We start from the raw sequence: 20,569 nt of genomic DNA, 5'->3' as shown, positions 1-20,569 counted from the left end.
GTCTCTGTCTCCTTCTTCTCTGCTCCTCTTGTCATACAATCACAATACAAACATCATCTCCTTTCTTGGAGGGCCCCCCCAAGAGGGGGAACCCTATCCTGTCTCAAGACTACATCTCAGAGAATTGTTGAATATATATAGAACACAAATGTTCTACAATGTTCTATTATGACAGCTACTGTGACATCACACTGTAAAACCGAATAAGTTTCCAGAACTTAAAAAAATTGACGTAATCCCATGCCTCAATTTTTTTAAGTTGATAAACTCAAATGTTTTCAGTTGGCTAAGACTTACAATTCTCAGTTAAGGCAACTCAAATATGGTCTGTTACTGTGACTTAAGGTTCTCAGTTAAGTCAAATCAAATATGGTCAGTTACTCTGACTTACAGTTCTCAAGTGGAGTCAACTCAAATATGTTCAGTTACTGTGACTTACAGTTCTCAGTTAAGGCAGTTCAATTATGTTCAGTTACTGTGACTTAAGGTTCTCAAGTGGAGGCAACTCAAATATGTTCAGTTACTGTGACTTACAGTTCTCAGCTAAGGCAATTCAAATATGTTCAGTTACTGTGACTTAAGGTTCTCTAGTGGAGTCACCTCAAATATGTTCAGTTACTGTGACTTACAGTTCTCAGTTAAGGCAATTCAAATATGTTCAGTTACTGTGACTTAAGGTTCTCAAGTGGTGTCAACTCAAATATGTTCAGTTACTGTGACTTACAGTTCTCAGTTAAGGCAGTTCAAATATGTTCAGTTACTGTGACTTAAGGTTCTCTAGTGGAGGCAACTCAAATATATTCAGTTACTGTGACTTACAGTTCTCAGTTAAGGCAGTTCAAATATGTTCAGTTACTGTGACTTAAGGTTCTCTAGTGGAGTCACCTCAAATATGTTCAGTTACTGTGACTTACAGTTCTCAGTTAAGGCAATTCAAATATATTCAGTTACTGTGACTTAAGGTTCTCAAGTGGTGTCAACTCAAATATGTTCAGTTACTGTGACTTACAGTTCTCAGTTAAGGCAGTTCAAATATGTTCAGTTACTGTGACTTAAGGTTCTCAAGTGGAGGCAACTCAAATATGTTCAGTTACTGTGACTTAAGGTTCAACCTTAAATCCATGTGATTAAGTTAACAGAACTCAAAGACATTGAGGCAATCTAATGCCTCATTTCTTTTAAGTTAATCAACTCAAATTTTTAAGTTAATCAACTCAAATATTTGCAGTTACTATAACTTAAGGTTCAGTTTTAAAATCCATGTGAATAAGTTAACAGAAAAAGAACTACACAAGCACATTATATCAACTTCAAACAACTCTTTTATTTTTTTCTATTCAAAGAGTATACATATATAATCTGTATGTTAGCAATGTACAATAACACTGTAAACACTGTATACACTGTTTTTGGACTATATTACACGTATGTTAACAATACCGACCAGGTATTAGTGCCTCGCAAAGTGCAGATATGAAGTTTTCCCCTTTTTTTGTATGCATTTAGGAGGTTTTGTTCTTCATCGAAACTATTTATCTTACAAAAACCTTGTGTTACAACTTCAAACTCTTTATATTTATTTCTATTCAAAGAGTATACATCTATTTATCTTACAAAAACATTGTGTTGCCCTCTCCAACATTATGGCAATGTTAAAATTGAAAATATATATATAGAAAATATATATAGAAAATAAATACATGCATGTTATAACATGTACATACAATGTAATGTATATTACACATTTAATCCCACTGGTCACAATAGTGTAATAATGTTTGTTATAAGGCTCTGAAAATGTTACTGAATGATGTATCAATGTATTTCCAGCAAATATTGAAATAATAAAGGGTCTCAATATGTGCAGTGCACATGACCAGAGCCGTTTACATCCTGGCTGAATTACTCAAATTTGTATAGTGTGGTCAAGAATGAGCAAACATGTTGACGGCAACTATTGTGACCGTTGGGATAACACAGTGTATCTATGTACAGTACAGAATAAAATGTATAGATTATCTGAAAATTGTCAATCCGCTTGGCACATGTAAAATTCACAAATGTTGTGCTGTATATTGGGTCCTGCCAATGTGGAACCAAAATACCAATCCACATTACATGCTATACAGCTGGCAATACTGTTAATAGTGCACATACCTACATATGGAAATGCAGCTGTATTTGCTCCATGATGTATCATGGAACAAGATGGTGTTTTCATTGAAAGAGTTAGTCAGAATGTCAGAGGCACCATCCGTCATTTAGAGCAGGTTATGTTTGCAGAATGATAACTAGAACACTACAGTACTCTGTACTAAGAACACTATACAGTACACTAACTATACTGCCCTGTCAAGGCAGACCGCAGTAACTTCCAAACAGTGAAACTGAGAAAAATGGCTTTAAAGTTTTTTGACTTGCCATCCAAAATGTGTTATAGGTAGATAGATGATAGTACCCAGATTTAACATGTATTAATGAAGTAATCTTTAGGCATACAAAAATATGACGTAGTTATTTTAATTAACCCCAAAAAAGCAGATACTGCACTCTGCTGCACGATTTCCTTAAATAATTATACAGGTAATGTACAGGCAAAGTGCAGTAACTTCAAATACAATGTTGTTTTCCCTCCAGCTTTCATAACTTCGCTAGGTTAAGTTATGAAAGCTGGAGGGAAAACAACATTGTATTTGAAGTTACTGCACTTTGCCTGTACATTACCGGTATAATTATTTAAGGAAATCGTGCAGCAGAGTGCAATATCTGCTTTTTTGGGGTTAATTAAAATAATTATGTCATATTTTTGTATGCCTAAAGATTACTTCATTAATACATGTTAAATCTGGGTACTATCATCTATTTACCTATAACACATTTTGGATGGCAAGTCAAAACACTTTAAAGCCATTTTTCACTGTTTGGAAGTTACTGCGGTCTGCCTGGGTTTTGAGTGTGATTTTGTAGTTACTGCAGTTTTTAAAACCCCATATCTCCAAAACTGAGCGACATTAACATCTGAAACTTGGTCACAAGATAAAACATTTATTGACAAGGTCAATTTCACTCATAACAAAATTTTAACTTTTTTCAAGTTACTGCGGTTAGCCTTGACAGGGCAGTATACTACTGCCTACAAGGGCTCAAGGATACAGTCCCACTCTCAGCATACAAGATCGATGGTCTGCTGCTGCTGACTCCCAAGCGATTCATTCAAGTGAAACGGAACTGAGTCCAGCTAATGGTGAATAGTTATTAATCAATTATTGTGTCTTTATTCACTCTAGTTGTGTAATTGACCAGTTCATATTCTGTATAAGTTCATATTCTGTATATGTTAATAATAACGCTTCTGTGTTGCGTTTATGGCTCCTGGTATATCGCCTTGTACTCTGTACTGAGAACACTAACTCTACCACTGCCTACAAGCAATGGAAGCAGTCAGAGCAGAGTGGCATTTATGCCCATTGCCTCCTATTGTTCCTCGAGAAACAAACGTTTGGGACTTGGATGTTGCCTTTGAGATTCTGATAAACTCTTTCAACTCTAAAACTTACTTGGATGAAATTACAATAATGCCAGCTATAGACGGTTAAGAAAATTCGAACTGTAAAACTCTCAAATGTAAACATATTACATAAAAAATAAAGAACAAGGTACATTGAGTAGTTTGGACCTATTGGCTGAACATCTGCAAAGTAGTACAGCAACTTTTGAAGGTATTATTTTGACATGACAAGACATTTCAGATGAGTTTCTATAGACACACTTTTGAGGTGTTGGTAAGTGCTTTGGGGTAGTGCATAGATTAGTCCAAACATTACAGGAAGGAATCACCAAATCTGGGGAAGCTGATCATGATATGACTTTCAATGACAATAGAGATTGTCAGAGGCTGGTAGTGAACTGGACTTGTGTCATGATCACTGATTACAGTAAGGAATAGAAACTCATCTGAAAGAAGGATGTGGGGTGAGGTATTCATTTCCTTGTCATGTCAAAATAATACCTTCAAAAGTTTAATGCAAGAGCGGTCAGGTGACGTAGCGGAGATTGCATTCGTCACCAACGCTGGAGACACTGGATTCGCGTGTTCGAATCCAACTCCCTGCGTTGTCACCAGCTTGGCTGGCCGTTCACACTAATACAATTCGGCAGTATTAGGGGGTGGGGAAGCTGGCGGGTGGGAATCTGGCGTTGTGGACAGCGACGCCTACAGGTCAGGTCTCGGCGCTTGCTAAGCGGGGCAGGACTTGGTGGAGATAGCGTGCCCTCCCACGTGTTACACTTCACCAATGAGAGCCCTCGCTGCCAAGTGAAAAGACGTCACTGGCTGTCGGCGCACGTCTCGGGGGAAGCGTGCGATCGACTCGGGACGCCCTTATACCGACTCGTAGGAGAACATGCATACAGCACCAGGTAGGGGGGGGGGGGGGGGGGGGGGGGGAATTCAACGACTAATTGGGACGGGGAGAAAATCCATTGAAAAATCAGAAGAAAAAAAAATTATTGCATCATCAAGTCATTCTTGAGAGTCTGCAACCTGGGCAACAGTTTACCAGCTTCTAGACCTAGTAAAATCTTCTGAATGAATTCAAAAGTGTTGGTAAGTCCCTTGGGGTAGCTGAGGTGTAGTGCATAGATTAGTCCAAACATTACCAGGAAGGAATCACCAATCAGAGATTGTCACAGGCTGGTAGTGAACTGGACTTGTGTCATGCATGGTCACTGATGACAGTAAGGAGGGCCACTGCAACACCCTGAAGCTCTGGCTCATCAGGCGTGTCCTGAAGGAATGAAAGAGACATAATAATCACAAATAAATCCATGGTTTCTACAAAGTGCAGCACAAAGCTAAGTATATGGAGTTTTGTTTGTAAGTTGTTTATATTTTAGTTAGAACAATTTTTTTGGTGAGAAGGTTATTTTTATTTAACCAGGTTAGTCCCGTCGAGATCAAATATCTCTTTCACAAGGGAGACCTGGAAGGAAGGAAGACTGATACTTAGCATTTTGATTAACTGTTCACTTAATATACAGTTGTACTGTAAATTATTTTCACTCGGACTCACTGTGCAGGTTTTGAAAAATCCAGCGACTTCCTCATGCAGATACACAGGCAGGGCATGGAGAACAGTGGTACGCCTGGTGTGAACATCATGGATTTCCTATTAAGATGTAAGATTAAGAAGAAGAAAAATAATTGTATTATATGGAAATGTTTACTGAACAAAGCGGATTTTAAACAGTCCAATCAGATATGTCCACAAATAACATGTTCACATCTTTAATGCAATCAGAAAAATGGCAAACACAATGGTGGACTAATTGTAAAATTCAAAAGCTCATTTGAATCATTGAACCTGTTCAATGTTACAGAGGTTCGACCTATGACATGTATAATAATCTATTCACCTGTTCATCGTGGATTTTTAAAATGTGAGCCAAAGCATCTGCTGTGTTCCCAGTTTTGGGCGCCTTCTGTCTGAATAACGTCATCAGTCGAGGAAGATGGCGGTCAAGCTTAGCGTAGAATGTGTTGGGCAGGTTCTGGTTGGTAATCAGCTGGAACTCTGCATACACCTATATTTAAAAACAGCAGGACAATATAGTATATCAACATCAATTAGTCACTTCAACTTGGTGGATCTCTTACTTTGTTTGGTTTGGGCTTCAGAGCATGACGGCGGGATTTCTGGTCAACCATGTCATTACATGCTTTGCGGAATCGGTCGCTGATGACTAGCTCGCGGGGGCGCACAGAACACACACGCAGATGCGCCGCTAGAGTATATAAACCAGGCTTAGGAATCACAAGTTTCACTTTAAAACACACAGAATGTGCCAAATGTTAACACAGGAAAGAGAGAGCTGATCTACATTACCTCAGACTCCATTTTGAGAGCAGGCCAGAGGTCCATGAGCTCTTTCACTGGTGGGCTGGACTTCACTATGGTCTGTCGGCGCAGGGCAAATGTGGTCTGCATCAGCTTGACAAGAGACCTAAAGCACGACATCTTAGAAAAGCTTGCATCTACAATGTATGCTTTCAAGGCTTATCTAAGTGATGAAGAGATAGCAGTGGCTTCTGCGGCTCTTGTCGCCAAACATCCCTGCTTGAAGGAAGCAGGATCTGAGACCGGCTGCAATGGATGGAAGAACAGCATCAAATTCAAGATGGGCAATTTCAGGAACAAGCTGAGACGGGCAGGATGTGAGGAGGTCACTGTAAATGCTGGAAGAAGAGGTAGAAGCAATCCTGATGGCGAACCTTCACATTCCAACATTAAAAGACCCAAGCGAGCAGAAGTAAACTTCCTACCCAACTATCCCCAAGGAGAGGATTCCTTGAGGCTTGAGCAGTTGAGGCAGACAATTGCTGAAGAAGTCAAGAAGACTGAGAAGAACCTGCCCCTCATTAGAAAGCTGATGCAGACCACATTTGCCCTGCGCCGACAGACCAGAGAGAGAGAGAGAGAGAGAGAGAGAGAGAGAGAGAGAGAGAGAGAGAGAGAGAGAGAGAGAGAGAGAGAGAGAGAGAGAGAGAGAGAGAGAGAGAGAGAGAGAGAGAGAGAGAGAGAGTGTGTTGTGGCACCCCAGTGGAAATAGGGAGGTGTAGTCTGACGTCACTTTAGTTTCCCGCGAGGTCCACCCGTATAGGGATTTATCATTGGGAAAATGGATTATCGGCTATTGTAACAATTCTGCCTCATGAACATTGGCAAGCTTTCCATTTTTGCACAAAATGAGTTCCCTTCTATCACTAACATTATTGTTTAAGCATTTTCGGTTGAAATAAAGTCAGTTATAAGGTTTTTAATTTGTTGTTAAAAAATAACTACACTTACCAATACAGCCCATGTCTGCATATTGCATTTAGACACACAATAGATGATCAATGGTGTTAATCATTTTTAATAAACTGTAGCCTATTTTATACAATAGCATAGCCTACTGCTACAGATGTGAATAAACATAGCACAGTCGTTTTCGTGATTTGAAATACATGAAGTGAATTACTCATCTGCTCATTGAAATGTATTCATAGCGATCTACCAAAACAATGATGGCCGTAAGGTGAATTGCACTTTATAATCTTTTTTTAATTTGGTCTGATGTGTGGGTTGGAGTTGAGTGAGGTCTGGAGAAATTCACACTATAATAAGTTACTATATATATGCATATTACGGAAGCCCTAAACTCGCCAAAACTCGCCGACAACGTGTCGTGTAATCTGCGCGGAGCCGTTGTTGCTCAACGCCCATGCGCAGTAGATACCGACATCTGCGTGCCCTCACCAACGTCCGGTGACGACAGAGCTGTCCCAAATAGCTGCAGCTACCATGTGTTGTCAAGTTATTGTTATAAGGACCCCAGTCCAAGCTACAACAGTCTGCATTCCCTTAACAATTGTTTGTATTGAGCCGTATTGTATTGTACCCATTCTGCAATATGTTAAATAAAGTTTACATCCATTCATTCTGCTAGCATTAACGATTGCATGAGCAGCTGGCTAACGTGAGCTAACGTTAGCTACCAGACCCTGTTAGCTCAGAGCTCCTCTTTCAATCTTAACAAGCATTAAACAAAATGGCCCAGTCATCTATTCACCTTTGTTTAATACATGAGGCGTTGTCTAATGTTATCTAGCTACTGATAGCTCCTGATATCATCAGTTTGGTGCTGGCTGGCTAACATGAGCTAACGTTAGCTGCTAGCCACAATGCTATACTGTTATAATGGCATATCCCTATCGCGTTAGCATGTAAGCTAACAAAATCGGCGATCTTTTTGTGAGACTAAACTATCCGCTCTTGGTGGTCAATTGTGTTAGTTTTGTTTCATCAACAAATGAGAGGCAGAACACACAGTGAATGTATCCGTTTTGTTTATTGCACTTTTATTGCACTTTCTTTGCTGAAAAAGAAATGCTACATTGGCTAAATGGCTCACGGAGGCATTTAAAGATGGTGGCTTGTTGATTTTTTTGCAGGAAGTGTATTGGCACATCCAAGGTAACTACCTCCCTGCGCATGCTCAGTGCTGAATTCGAGACGCGATCCGTTGCGGTCTGACCACGCCTCGTTCTGACAAAACGAAAGTGCTCAGGTCGCAAAACAAATGTCTAACTCGCCTGCCACTATGTTGCACTCTGGAAAGCGAAACTGATCTTGAAAACAAAACGAAAATACCCCTGTGTCTAACCGCAGCCTAGACAGGGGTTCTCAACCTTTCTGCTGCCAAGGCACCCCTGTGTTCAATAAAATATTCAAGGGGACCCCTACATACGATATAGACTTTTCCGCTCCTGTCTTTTTTGCTACAATGATGACAAAAGTGCTTGTTTTCAAAATAATGTTTATTTAAGAAACCGGGAAACACATTTGTGTGCAGGCTATATAATGCATTATTAACAGGTGTTTCAGGTCTAAATGGCTTAGTACTGTTGACATTACACTGCTTGTAGTAATAAATCAAATAGCATATTTCTTTAAATAAAATTACAGAAAATTATCACTAAACTGCTATCTGTTGCAGCTGCACACTTCTCCATAAAAATAGCATATTTGGATAAGTGTGACCATTCCTCAAAAACAGAAAATCATGTATTTTTTTTAAAAACAGAAAAGGATCACCAAGTTACCATTTCTCAAAAAATATAAATAAATACAGAAAATAAGCACTTGTTCACTCAGTGGACATTTCTAGCTCAATGCGAGGTCTGCTGCTGCTGGCTAATAATACGGTCAATACGTGGGGAGATCTTTGACAAGGCAACACGCTTGTCATCCTCAAGGCTCAACTTGGCCTTATATTTTGTTTTCAGAGCTGTCATGGATGAAGCCAGCTTCACACAGATATGTGGTGCTGAATGGTATCAACACCTTAACTGCTGCATCCTGAGATACTTGGTACTCAGCACCACACTCAAACTAGCTCTCCAGGTGGTATCAGATGAGATTTCAATGAGTTCTTCCAAGAGTTTGGATGGAGATGTGTCAGGAAGCTTTGTCTCAATGTTGTCTGTAAAGTTTTTTTTTTATCCAGAGTAACTTGGTGACCCTTTTCTGTGTTTTATTAAATAATGATTTTCAGATTTTGAGAAATGGTCAAACTTATCCAAATATGGTATTCTCATGGGAAACAGTGCAGCTGCAACAGATAGCACTTTAATGATAATTTTCTGTAATCCAAAAATAATAATAAAAAAAAAAAAATAATAATAATCTCAAGGCACCCCTGGCAGCTCTCTGCGGCACCCTAGTTGAGAACCGCTGGCCTATAAGACAGATTCGGGGTCTCCGCCCTTGAAAGGTGCGTCTCCCTGAGGCTTCTCGTAGTCTAGCATTTCCTGGGTCGTCTCCTCTCCTTTCTTGAGAGCCTCCTCCTTCTCACTCCTCTTGCGCCTCGCCTCCACCCAGGGTATCAGACACAGCACGGCTCCTCCGATGATGGGGGGGATACCTGCCAGGTAGAAGGCCACGTCGTAGCTCCCCAACCTGTCTCCCAGGTAACCTGCGATGAGAGGTCCCACGGTCATGGGCACGGACATTATGCCGAGCATGAAGCCGATGGCCTGTGAAAAGTCATTGGAGCCCACCAACTCAAAGATGATGGGCGCCATGATGCCGCTCAAGCAGCCGTCGGACAGCCCCATCAGCAGGCACACAGCGATCAGGCCGCCAAAGACGTGACAGAGGGGGATCATCATGGACATCAGGCCGATCACGAACAAGGAGGACACCTGTAGATAGACTTTGTTGACACCCTGGACGTAGTCTGCCACCCTGCCGAAGATGAGGTTGCCCACTGTGGACGTTATGCCGATACACATGAGAAGAACCTCCTTGTTGGCGTTCGTCCCGAAGCGCTCCTCCACGTGTTTCATCAGGTGAACGTAAGGCACAAAGTAGCCGAAGAGGGCGGCGGGTATGCCGAACACCCAGATGCGGTATCCCAGGGACCTCCAGATGTTGCGGAAGTTGAAGATCTCACCGATGGGCTTGTTGGGCCGCAGGGGCGTGTAGGTGAACCCGGCCAGCATGAGCACGAACATGAAGATGCTGAGGACACGCATGGTGTTCTGGAGACCCACGCTGTCCAGCAGGAGGGGGAGCAGGAAGGCCACCATGATGGTGAACACGTTGCCGCCGGTCGCCACGATGCCGCTCACTAGGCCCAGGCGCTTCTTGAAGTAGTGGGGGAGGATCACCAGGCTGGGCTGGTAGGCAAAGGAGCAGCCGCAGCCAAACACGATGCCATAGGTGAAGTACAGGGCACCGAGGGACTTGACAAAGGAGCTGGCCAGGAGGCCCACCAGGGCCACGGCGGCCCCGCCCACTGCTGTCACTCTGCAGCCCAGGATGTCTGTGAACACACTGGCGATGGGAGAGCAGAACAAGATCATGCCCATGGAGAGAGAGCCCACCAAGGCTGTTCTGGATCGCTGGTTGGCATCATCTTCGGTGCCAAATTCTTTGATGAGAGACAAGAAAAGGATGCCAAAGGTGTTTTGTATCATAAACACCGAGCCGTCACACCACATGGCAGCCAGCATGACGACCCAGCCCCAGCCTCCCTCGGGGGGCACAAACTCTGCTGCCTCCTCAGGAGCCCCAGTGGCCGGCTCCCGGACGGGTACCTTGGTTTCACCACCATTCTCCTTCTTCTCCTCTGTCTCTTCTTCTAGGCGCGTCTCGTCCATCACTGCTCTCTAGTGCTGTCTTCTGGAGCAGGTAAGTTCTCACTGTAACTCCCTCTACTTGCAATGATGACAGCAACACGTTCTTGATATTACTGATTGGATTTATTCCAATCCGAACCGTGAGAACTGTGAAACACATACATGAAACAATAAATCACAGCTCAAACAATAACAACATACATCCATATTATCGGAGCAAAGCGTTTATTTTGTACATTATCTAATGTTAACACGAACCTAAACTAACGTTACAACTAACCTAAAGTTAGTTTAGGTTTGTGTTAACGTTAGATAATGTACAAAATAAACGTATTCCGCTGCTATAGACGTCGCTCTTTTATTTTGAAACCCCCCAGATAGGAAGTCATTGCTCTCGTTATTTGCTTTAGTGTCTGCCCGGTTCTGTGTTTGTTGGTTAGCTCCGTTAGCTAGCAGCCTATCAAGACCAGCCATTGGAATACTGTTTTCTAAATTGGGGAGGCTTTTAATCGTCAAGGTAAGAGGATTTTAAGTCATGGTATCCATAAACTTCAATTGGTTCGGATCCTTTGAATGAATGAGAATGTCAACAAACACGGCTTCACGTTGAAATCACTGACTGCGCCCAGAGAGGAGTGGTTAGGCAAAAAATTGTTCAGAGTATATTTGCTTAGAAAACGTAATTGTCTAATTCAATAATTTTTTATTTCTCCACATGGTAAATACACAGGTCACAACATGTTTACAGGAACGTTTTGGAGTTGTATTTGGAGTGTATTTCGTGACTGTAGGGAACTTGAGGCTACAACTCTGCCCCACTTCCAGTGATGAAGCTAAGCTACGCTAACGGAGCGGCTGTTCCCTAAGCCTAATGCATGCACAGAGACAAAAAAGGTATGTATCTTCTTGTCTAACTCCAGGGAAGATGTTAAATACCGTAATTCCTCTAATAGTAACCCCGGCTTGTATTTGCTTAAACTGTAGCGGGTACCAGGCTTGTATTAGGAGGAGGCCTGTATAAGAGGGAGGCCTATATTTCAAATTTTCAAACGGATCATAATGAATAAATCAACATTTTGTGTCAGTTTGAACCCAGTAAAATGTACTGGGTTCATTTATTGAAACCAAGTACTGTATGAAATAGTAAACAGTGCAATTACAGGTGGTCACTGGTCATTTCAACGTTTTCAAAGTGAAATCAAGTAACTAGCTCAGTAGGAGGCCGGCTTATAATTGCTTAGCTCAAGAGCGCACCCGGCCATTAATAGAGACCCGGCTTGTATTTGAGACCCGGTTACTATTAGAGGAATTACGGTAAGCTAATTTCCCAAAATGTTGGAGTTTTCCAGAGAGAAATTTGATTTTTCAATGGCCTCTCTGCTGTTTAGTTTAGCAAGCCACAGCGGCGTTGTCCCAGCTGAAACGTATAAAAGGGAACCTGTGTTGAAAAACCATTGTGCCCCCCCCCCCCCGAGAACATTTTATGCCCCCCCACTCATTTGTTTCTGCAGCCTGGTCTGTATTCAAGTAGAACAGCTAGCTAGCTGTTGTGGACACTCACCGTTCCACAGCAGAACGGTAGGCAAGGCACCTTGGTTGACAAATGCAGGTTTCAGTCTATGTGTTGTAGGATAGACAATCTATCTATCCTGTCTCAAGATGCACAATGAGATCTTCTTCTTCTTATTTGAATTTCCGGCAGAGTGCATCGTGGCGTATTACTGCCCTCCGCAATTCTTTTTATGGGCTCTTCTTCTTCTCCTTCTTCTTCTTCTTCTTATTTGAATTTCCGGCAGAGTTTCTCCTTCTTCTAGAGAGAATTGTTGAATATATATAGAACACAAATGTTCTAGAATGTTCTATTATGATATCATACTGTGACATCACAAATGTTCTAGAATGTGCTATTATGACATCATACTGTGAGATCACAAATGTCCTAGAATGTTTGATTATGACATCATACTGTGACATCACAAATGTTCTAGAATGTTTGATTATGACATCAGTGTGCCATCACAAATGTTCTAGAATGTACTATTATGACATCATACTGTGACATCACAAATGTTCTAGAATGTTTGATTATGACATCATACTGTGACATCACAAATGTTCTAGAATGTTTGATTATGACATCAGACTGTGAACATCACAAATGTTCTAGAATGTTCTATTATGACATCATACTGTGCCATCACAAATGTTCTAGAATGTTCTGTTGACATACTGTGACATCACAAATGTTCTAGAATGTTCTATTATGACATCATACTGTGACATCACAACGGAACATGTTTGAGTCCATTTGAATAATATAAATAAGCTGTTTGGTAAGGCTGTCCCCGAAGCCTATACTAATACCAACGCATTTGTGCGATTTGCGAATCCGATTGGTCCATGTGACATGTGCACCAATCGTGTGACGGCAAGTTCTTTCGACGGTTAAGCTTAGGCACTCTTTCGAAGTTGGTTAACACTTTGAATGCCAGCCACGACATAACACGTGTTAGCAGTCCGCCCCCTGAATGCCCAGCACGACAATTAGCGTGATTTTTTTTTATTAGCGATCTGAATTCATATTTCATCAACCGAGTCTACCGTTGGGAAACCAGCCCCATCAGGAGCTCAGATGTGAAAAAAGCGCCTCATATCGTCTCCCAGATGGTAATGCACCCTTTTGGAATGGACTCAATGAATATGGATGAGACATTTTTTTTCCGGAATCCACATTTTACTTCTCAACCGGAGATGATCCCAGTCATTGTGGAGCCTCAGCATGTAATATGTGTTTTACAGTATAGGTTGGATCAATAAAAGGATAGATTTTTGGAATGGCGATCAGGTATTAGAATAATCTTTTTGGATACCATCTGATCTCAGTTAAGGAATCTATTTTACCAGTCTTAGGATAATCAGACCTGTTTTCACAGAGATATAAGCTTTTTCCCTATGTGTCATATGGCTGTTTGGCTGTGCGAGCGATCAGGAAATATATCAGATCAGATATCAGATTGCGGCCCCAGCGTGCATACGTACACATATACTATCGATAATCTAGCGTTTATTTGAAAACAATTCATAAATAGGCAGAACAATTAGAACGTTTTTGTGTATTCTAGAATATTCCGTTTATTATGGAATATTTTTATTTTCCTTGAAAACGAGGGCTTTTCAAGATGCTATAAAACGGAAATGAACCGATAAAAAAACAATCCGCTTGGACAATGTTGACTGGAAAATGAGTCATTGATAAGCGATAACGCTAACATTGAAGTGGATGGTGGGCATTCAAGCACTAAATCGTGCGCCCCCTGCTGGGCACTGAAAGTGTTAAGGTTAGAGTTTGTCTTAGAGTGTGACGGCAAGTTCTTTCGACGGTTAAGCTTAGGCACTCTTTCGAAGTTGGTTAAGGTTAGAGTTTGTCTTAAGAGCATGGCGATAGAACGCCAGGTAGTTTGCAGGCTGTTCAACGCGGAAATGGGCAAAGACACAGCTCGTCACGCTATTGGGTGCAAATGTCACATGACCAGAAACGTCAGTGGCCAATCAGATTCGCAAATCGCACAAATGCGTTGGTATTAGCATATACGCGTCCCCGAAGCCTGTTTTTGGGATTCAAACTTTGTCAGGGTTCTTCGAACGGACATTCGAACCTTCATTTTTTAAGCTAAATGTTTTTAAAACACAAAGGACACCTCTTTCCTATCGTAGTAAGGTAGACAATGAGCTACAACCTTGTTTTCACCTAAACGAGCCGTCCTCGGAGCTGTACATTTAATAATATTGATCTCTATGTGCAGTCGGCTGTGAGGCAAGTGCGCAGCCAGGGACCGTCTAAAAAGTGCAACACCGAAAAGAGACACTACAAAAAGATTCAATAACTTCACTGTCATACAATATGGTCTGATATTAACATTCAGTATTCAATATTGTCTGATTCAATATTAACATTCAGTATTCAAGTAGAACAGCTAGCTAGCTGTTGTGGACACTCACCGTTCTACAGCAAAACGGTAGGCAAGGCACCTTGGTTGACAAATGCAGGTTTCAGTCTATCTATCTTGTCGCAAGATGCACAATGAGATCTTCTTCTTCTTCTTCTTCTTCTTCTTCTTCTTCTTCTTCTTCTTCTTCTTCTTATTTGAATTTCCGGCAGTGTAGACGCATCGTGGCGTATTACTGCCCTCCGCAATTCTTGCTTCGCCCACACTTGAGAAAGTTTACACTCCTCTTCTTCTTCTTCTTCTCATCTTCAAAACACAATACTATCGTGTCTGTCTCCTTCTTCTCTGCTCCTCTTGTCTGTCTCCTTCTTCTCTGCTCCTCTTGTCATACAATCACAATACAAACACCATCTCCTCTCTTGGAGGGCCCCCCCAAGAGGGGGAACCCTACATCTTCTTCTTCTTCTTATTTGAATTTCCGGCTGTGTAGACGCATCGTGGCGTATTACTGCCCTCCACAATTCTTGCTTTGCCCACACTTGAGAAAGTTTACACTCCTCTTCTTCTTCTCATCTTCAAAACACATTTCTATCGTCTCTGTCTCCTTCTTCTCTGCTCGTCTTGTCATACAATCACAATACAAACATCATCTCCTTTCTTGGAGGGCCCCCCCAAGAGGGGGAACCCTATCCTGTCTCAAGACTACATCTCAGAGAATTGTTGAATATATATAGAACACAAATGTTCTACAATGTTCTATTATGACAGCTACTGTGACATCACACTGTAAAACCGAATAAGTTTCCAGAACTTAAAAAAATTGACGTAATCCCATGCCTCAATTTTTTTAAGTTGATAAACTCAAATGTTTTCAGTTGGCTAAGACTTACAATTCTCAGTTAAGGCAACTCAAATATGGTCTGTTACTGTGACTTAAGGTTCTCAGTTAAGTCAAATCAAATATGGTCAGTTACTCTGACTTACAGTTCTCAAGTGGAGTCAACTCAAATATGTTCAGTTACTGTGACTTACAGTTCTCAGTTAAGGCAGTTCAATTATGTTCAGTTACTGTGACTTAAGGTTCTCAAGTGGAGGCAACTCAAATATGTTCAGTTACTGTGACTTACAGTTCTCAGCTAAGGCAATTCAAATATGTTCAGTTACTGTGACTTAAGGTTCTCTAGTGGAGTCACCTCAAATATGTTCAGTTACTGTGACTTACAGTTCTCAGTTAAGGCAATTCAAATATGTTCAGTTACTGTGACTTAAGGTTCTCAAGTGGTGTCAACTCAAATATGTTCAGTTACTGTGACTTACAGTTCTCAGTTAAGGCAGTTCAAATATGTTCAGTTACTGTGACTTAAGGTTCTCTAGTGGAGGCAACTCAAATATATTCAGTTACTGTGACTTACAGTTCTCAGTTAAGGCAGTTCAAATATGTTCAGTTACTGTGACTTAAGGTTCTCTAGTGGAGTCACCTCAAATATGTTCAGTTACTGTGACTTACAGTTCTCAGTTAAGGCAATTCAAATATATTCAGTTACTGTGACTTAAGGTTCTCAAGTGGTGTCAACTCAAATATGTTCAGTTACTGTGACTTACAGTTCTCAGTTAAGGCAGTTCAAATATGTTCAGTTACTGTGACTTAAGGTTCTCAAGTGGAGGCAACTCAAATATGTTCAGTTACTGTGACTTAAGGTTCAACCTTAAATCCATGTGATTAAGTTAACAGAACTCAAAGACATTGAGGCAATCTAATGCCTCATTTCTTTTAAGTTAATCAACTCAAATTTTTAAGTTAATCAACTCAAATATTTGCAGTTACTATAACTTAAGGTTCAGTTTTAAAATCCATGTGAATAAGTTAACAGAAAAAGAACTACACAAGCACATTATATCAACTTCAAACAACTCTTTTATTTTTTTCTATTCAAAGAGTATACATATATAATCTGTATGTTAGCAATGTACAATAACACTGTAAACACTGTATACACTGTTTTTGGACTATATTACACGTATGTTAACAATACCGACCAGGTATTAGTGCCTCGCAAAGTGCAGATATGAAGTTTTCCCCTTTTTTTGTATGCATTTAGGAGGTTTTGTTCTTCATCGAAACTATTTATCTTACAAAAACATTGTGTTACAACTTCAAACTCTTTATATTTATTTCTATTCAAAGAGTATACATCTATTTATCTTACAAAAACATTGTGTTGCCCTCTCCAACATTATGGCAATGTTAAAATTGAAAATATATATATAGAAAATATATATAGAAAATAAATACATGCATGTTATAACATGTACATACAATGTAATGTATATTACACATTTAATCCCACTGGTCACAATAGTGTAATAATGTTTGTTATAAGGCTCTGAAAATGTTACTGAATGATGTATCAATGTATTTCCAGCAAATATTGAAATAATAAAGGGTCTCAATATGTGCAGTGCACATGACCAGAGCCGTTTACATCCTGGCTGAATTACTCAAATTTGTATAGTGTGGTCAAGAATGAGCAAACATGTTGACGGCAACTATTGTGACCGTTGGGATAACACAGTGTATCTATGTACAGTACAGAATAAAATGTATAGATTATCTGAAAATTGTCAATCCGCTTGGCACATGTAAAATTCACAAATGTTGTGCTGTATATTGGGTCCTGCCAATGTGGAACCAAAATACCAATCCACATTACATGCTATACAGCTGGCAATACTGTTAATAGTGCACATACCTACATATGGAAATGCAGCTGTATTTGCTCCATGATGTATCATGGAACAAGATGGTGTTTTCATTGAAAGAGTTAGTCAGAATGTCAGAGGCACCATCCGTCATTTAGAGCAGGTTATGTTTGCAGAATGATAACTAGAACACTACAGTACTCTGTACTAAGAACACTATACAGTACACTAACTATACTGCCCTGTCAAGGCAGACCGCAGTAACTTCCAAACAGTGAAACTGAGAAAAATGGCTTTAAAGTTTTTTGACTTGCCATCCAAAATGTGTTATAGGTAGATAGATGATAGTACCCAGATTTAACATGTATTAATGAAGTAATCTTTAGGCATACAAAAATATGACGTAGTTATTTTAATTAACCCCAAAAAAGCAGATACTGCACTCTGCTGCACGATTTCCTTAAATAATTATACAGGTAATGTACAGGCAAAGTGCAGTAACTTCAAATACAATGTTGTTTTCCCTCCAGCTTTCATAACTTCGCTAGGTTAAGTTATGAAAGCTGGAGGGAAAACAACATTGTATTTGAAGTTACTGCACTTTGCCTGTACATTACCGGTATAATTATTTAAGGAAATCGTGCAGCAGAGTGCAATATCTGCTTTTTTGGGGTTAATTAAAATAATTATGTCATATTTTTGTATGCCTAAAGATTACTTCATTAATACATGTTAAATCTGGGTACTATCATCTATTTACCTATAACACATTTTGGATGGCAAGTCAAAACACTTTAAAGCCATTTTTCACTGTTTGGAAGTTACTGCGGTCTGCCTGGGTTTTGAGTGTGATTTTGTAGTTACTGCAGTTTTTAAAACCCCATATCTCCAAAACTGAGCGACATTAACATCTGAAACTTGGTCACAAGATAAAACATTTATTGACAAGGTCAATTTCACTCATAACAAAATTTTAACTTTTTTCAAGTTACTGCGGTTAGCCTTGACAGGGCAGTATACTACTGCCTACAAGGGCTCAAGGATACAGTCCCACTCTCAGCATACAAGATCGATGGTCTGCTGCTGCTGACTCCCAAGCGATTCATTCAAGTGAAACGGAACTGAGTCCAGCTAATGGTGAATAGTTATTAATCAATTATTGTGTCTTTATTCACTCTAGTTGTGTAATTGACCAGTTCATATTCTGTATAAGTTCATATTCTGTATATGTTAATAATAACGCTTCTGTAACTGAGGGGTACAATTCCCTGACTGTATTGATAAGTATGGTATTATTAAACCACTACTGCTTGTACTTTAACTTCTGGCCATCCAGTACATGATATAGATATGATGAACACTTTCCCACCTGATGAAACGAAGTCCACACAAATGTATAAATCGAATATTTTATATAGCAAAGGGTATATACAACGTTCACTTAATGACATTTATGATTTGAAATGCACTTGTAAGGCAAATGAGTATTCGTAGGTAAATCAACATTGAATGTCCAATCTCTGGTTACGCAGGGAGTAAGTATACAACCTGGTTCGTTAGGGAACTATAGCGATGGTACTTAAATGATTATAGCTGGATACACTAAAGGGGGGGGGGGGGTCCCGCTGGTTGTAAGACAGTAGGGGGGGTTAGAAGAGCCGCTGGCGGTATCCCATCTGGCCGACGATTTCTTGGGAGAATTCAGAGTCCTGAACACGATGCCCACAGAACCTCGGTCCGCAGATGAATACAGCTGGACCCTCTGGTGGACGGTAGCTGCCGGTCCACAGATGAAGAGACGTGAGGCGACCTCACTCGGGGTAGAGCGCCGTCTCACCTGGACTCCTCTCCGGGGGGTAGTTCCAACACTCAGCAGTGTTGGCCGTTATCCATGGAATAATCAAAGCACCCAAAGCATGTAGATAATCCAAGCCGTGGAAGGCTCGCCGTCGTCCGGGTAAAGTAATCCAATGTACAGGTCCACTCGTCCTGGCCCGGAGCTCCTCGGATGCAAGCACCACACGTGGTCTGCCCAGCCTGGTTAAGACTCCAGATAACGTCAGGAACGATGGGGGTACTGCTCACTTTATAACTCTAACCGAACGATGCACCATACATAATAGACTATTATTAGCTTAATAGAAATACGTCCAACTCGACGGTATAGTGCCAAACTATGACAATTCAACTATTAATCCACACGATGTCTCAATGCCTATTCTGAGGCCAAGTAGGCCTTACTGCACCACACGTGCGTCGTGGGTGAGGCTTCGCGTCTGTTACTAGGTTGGAGGGTAAAGGACTAATGGACTAAAAGAAAGTTCTACTTTACTTGCGCCATATATATATGCGCTGTGAACAAATAGTACCATTCGTATTTCGCCAGACGTATTCCTACGCGGAACCGGGCTTGCCACGACATGTTGGTCGGCACGATTGAACTTGAACCAAGGGGCATGGCTGCTGGCGCCAGGTTCTCGTCCAATGGTAGAATGAAACTATTATGGGCTGTTAGTAGACTAAAGGGATATTCAGTGCATATTGTACAAGGAATATACAGGGGATATCAAACGATATACAAATACTATTAAATATATATCCATAAATAAATATATATATTCGGTTTAATCTGATCCTTCACAACAGCCGCCCCCTAATTAGTCCCACCTAATTAGCTAAGCAGAGACAGATTAACCGCACTGTCTACCACTCAAGGTCCGCTGTAAGGGTCAGTCAACTCACAAAGTCATGGGGTCATGGTCATCATCGATAGTGTCTGGGAGTCTGGGCAGTTCTATTAGCCTCGCCACGGGTCGTGTGTAAGTTCGCCCCTGGACGAGCACTTCAGCTGCTCGGACCTTGCCATCGGCACCGGTGATCACTTTGCTTACGCGGCCAGCCGGCCACATAGCTCTGGGTAGTGACTGGTCGATAATCATGACGACTGTTCCTTCTGTCAAATTGTCTCTCTCTTTTACCCACTTCTGGCGGGTCTGTAGAGACGGTAGGTAGTGGAGTAGGAAGCTGCTCCAAAACTTGTCAGCTAGTACTTGACTGTACCTCCACATTCTTCGGCCGTTCGCTTCTTCAGGCCTGTACATTGTCTGGGGTAGCGCGGGGTCCAGCCGCCCCATTAAGAGTGTGTTGGGGGTGACTGGGTCGACATCTGCTACATCACTGGAGACGTAGCCGAGGGGCTTGGAGTTCAATACTCCCTCGATCTCCGTGAGGACTGTCA

General features: G+C 41.1%; 1 protein-coding gene across 1 annotated transcript; it reads right to left on the bottom strand.

Annotated features, from left to right (window-relative positions):
* Positions 1–9,280: 9,280 nt before the first annotated feature.
* LOC311239860 (monocarboxylate transporter 10-like) lies at positions 9,281–10,705 on the bottom strand (the record flags this gene model as incomplete). The annotated part of the gene is made up of 1 exon (XM_084328306.1): positions 9,281–10,705. The coding sequence occupies one exon, from the start codon at positions 10,703–10,705 to the stop codon at positions 9,281–9,283; it is 1,425 nt and encodes a 474-aa protein (XP_084184432.1).
* Between the last annotated feature and the right edge of the window lie 9,864 nt (positions 10,706–20,569).

The sequence above is a fragment of the Notolepis coatsorum genome (genome assembly GCF_963971535.1).
Source record: "Notolepis coatsorum genome assembly, chromosome: 14".
Classification (NCBI taxonomy): Eukaryota; Metazoa; Chordata; class Actinopteri; order Aulopiformes; family Paralepididae; genus Notolepis; species Notolepis coatsorum.
The sequence above is the reverse complement of the archived record's forward strand: the minus strand, read 5'-3'. Positions and strand labels throughout refer to the sequence as shown.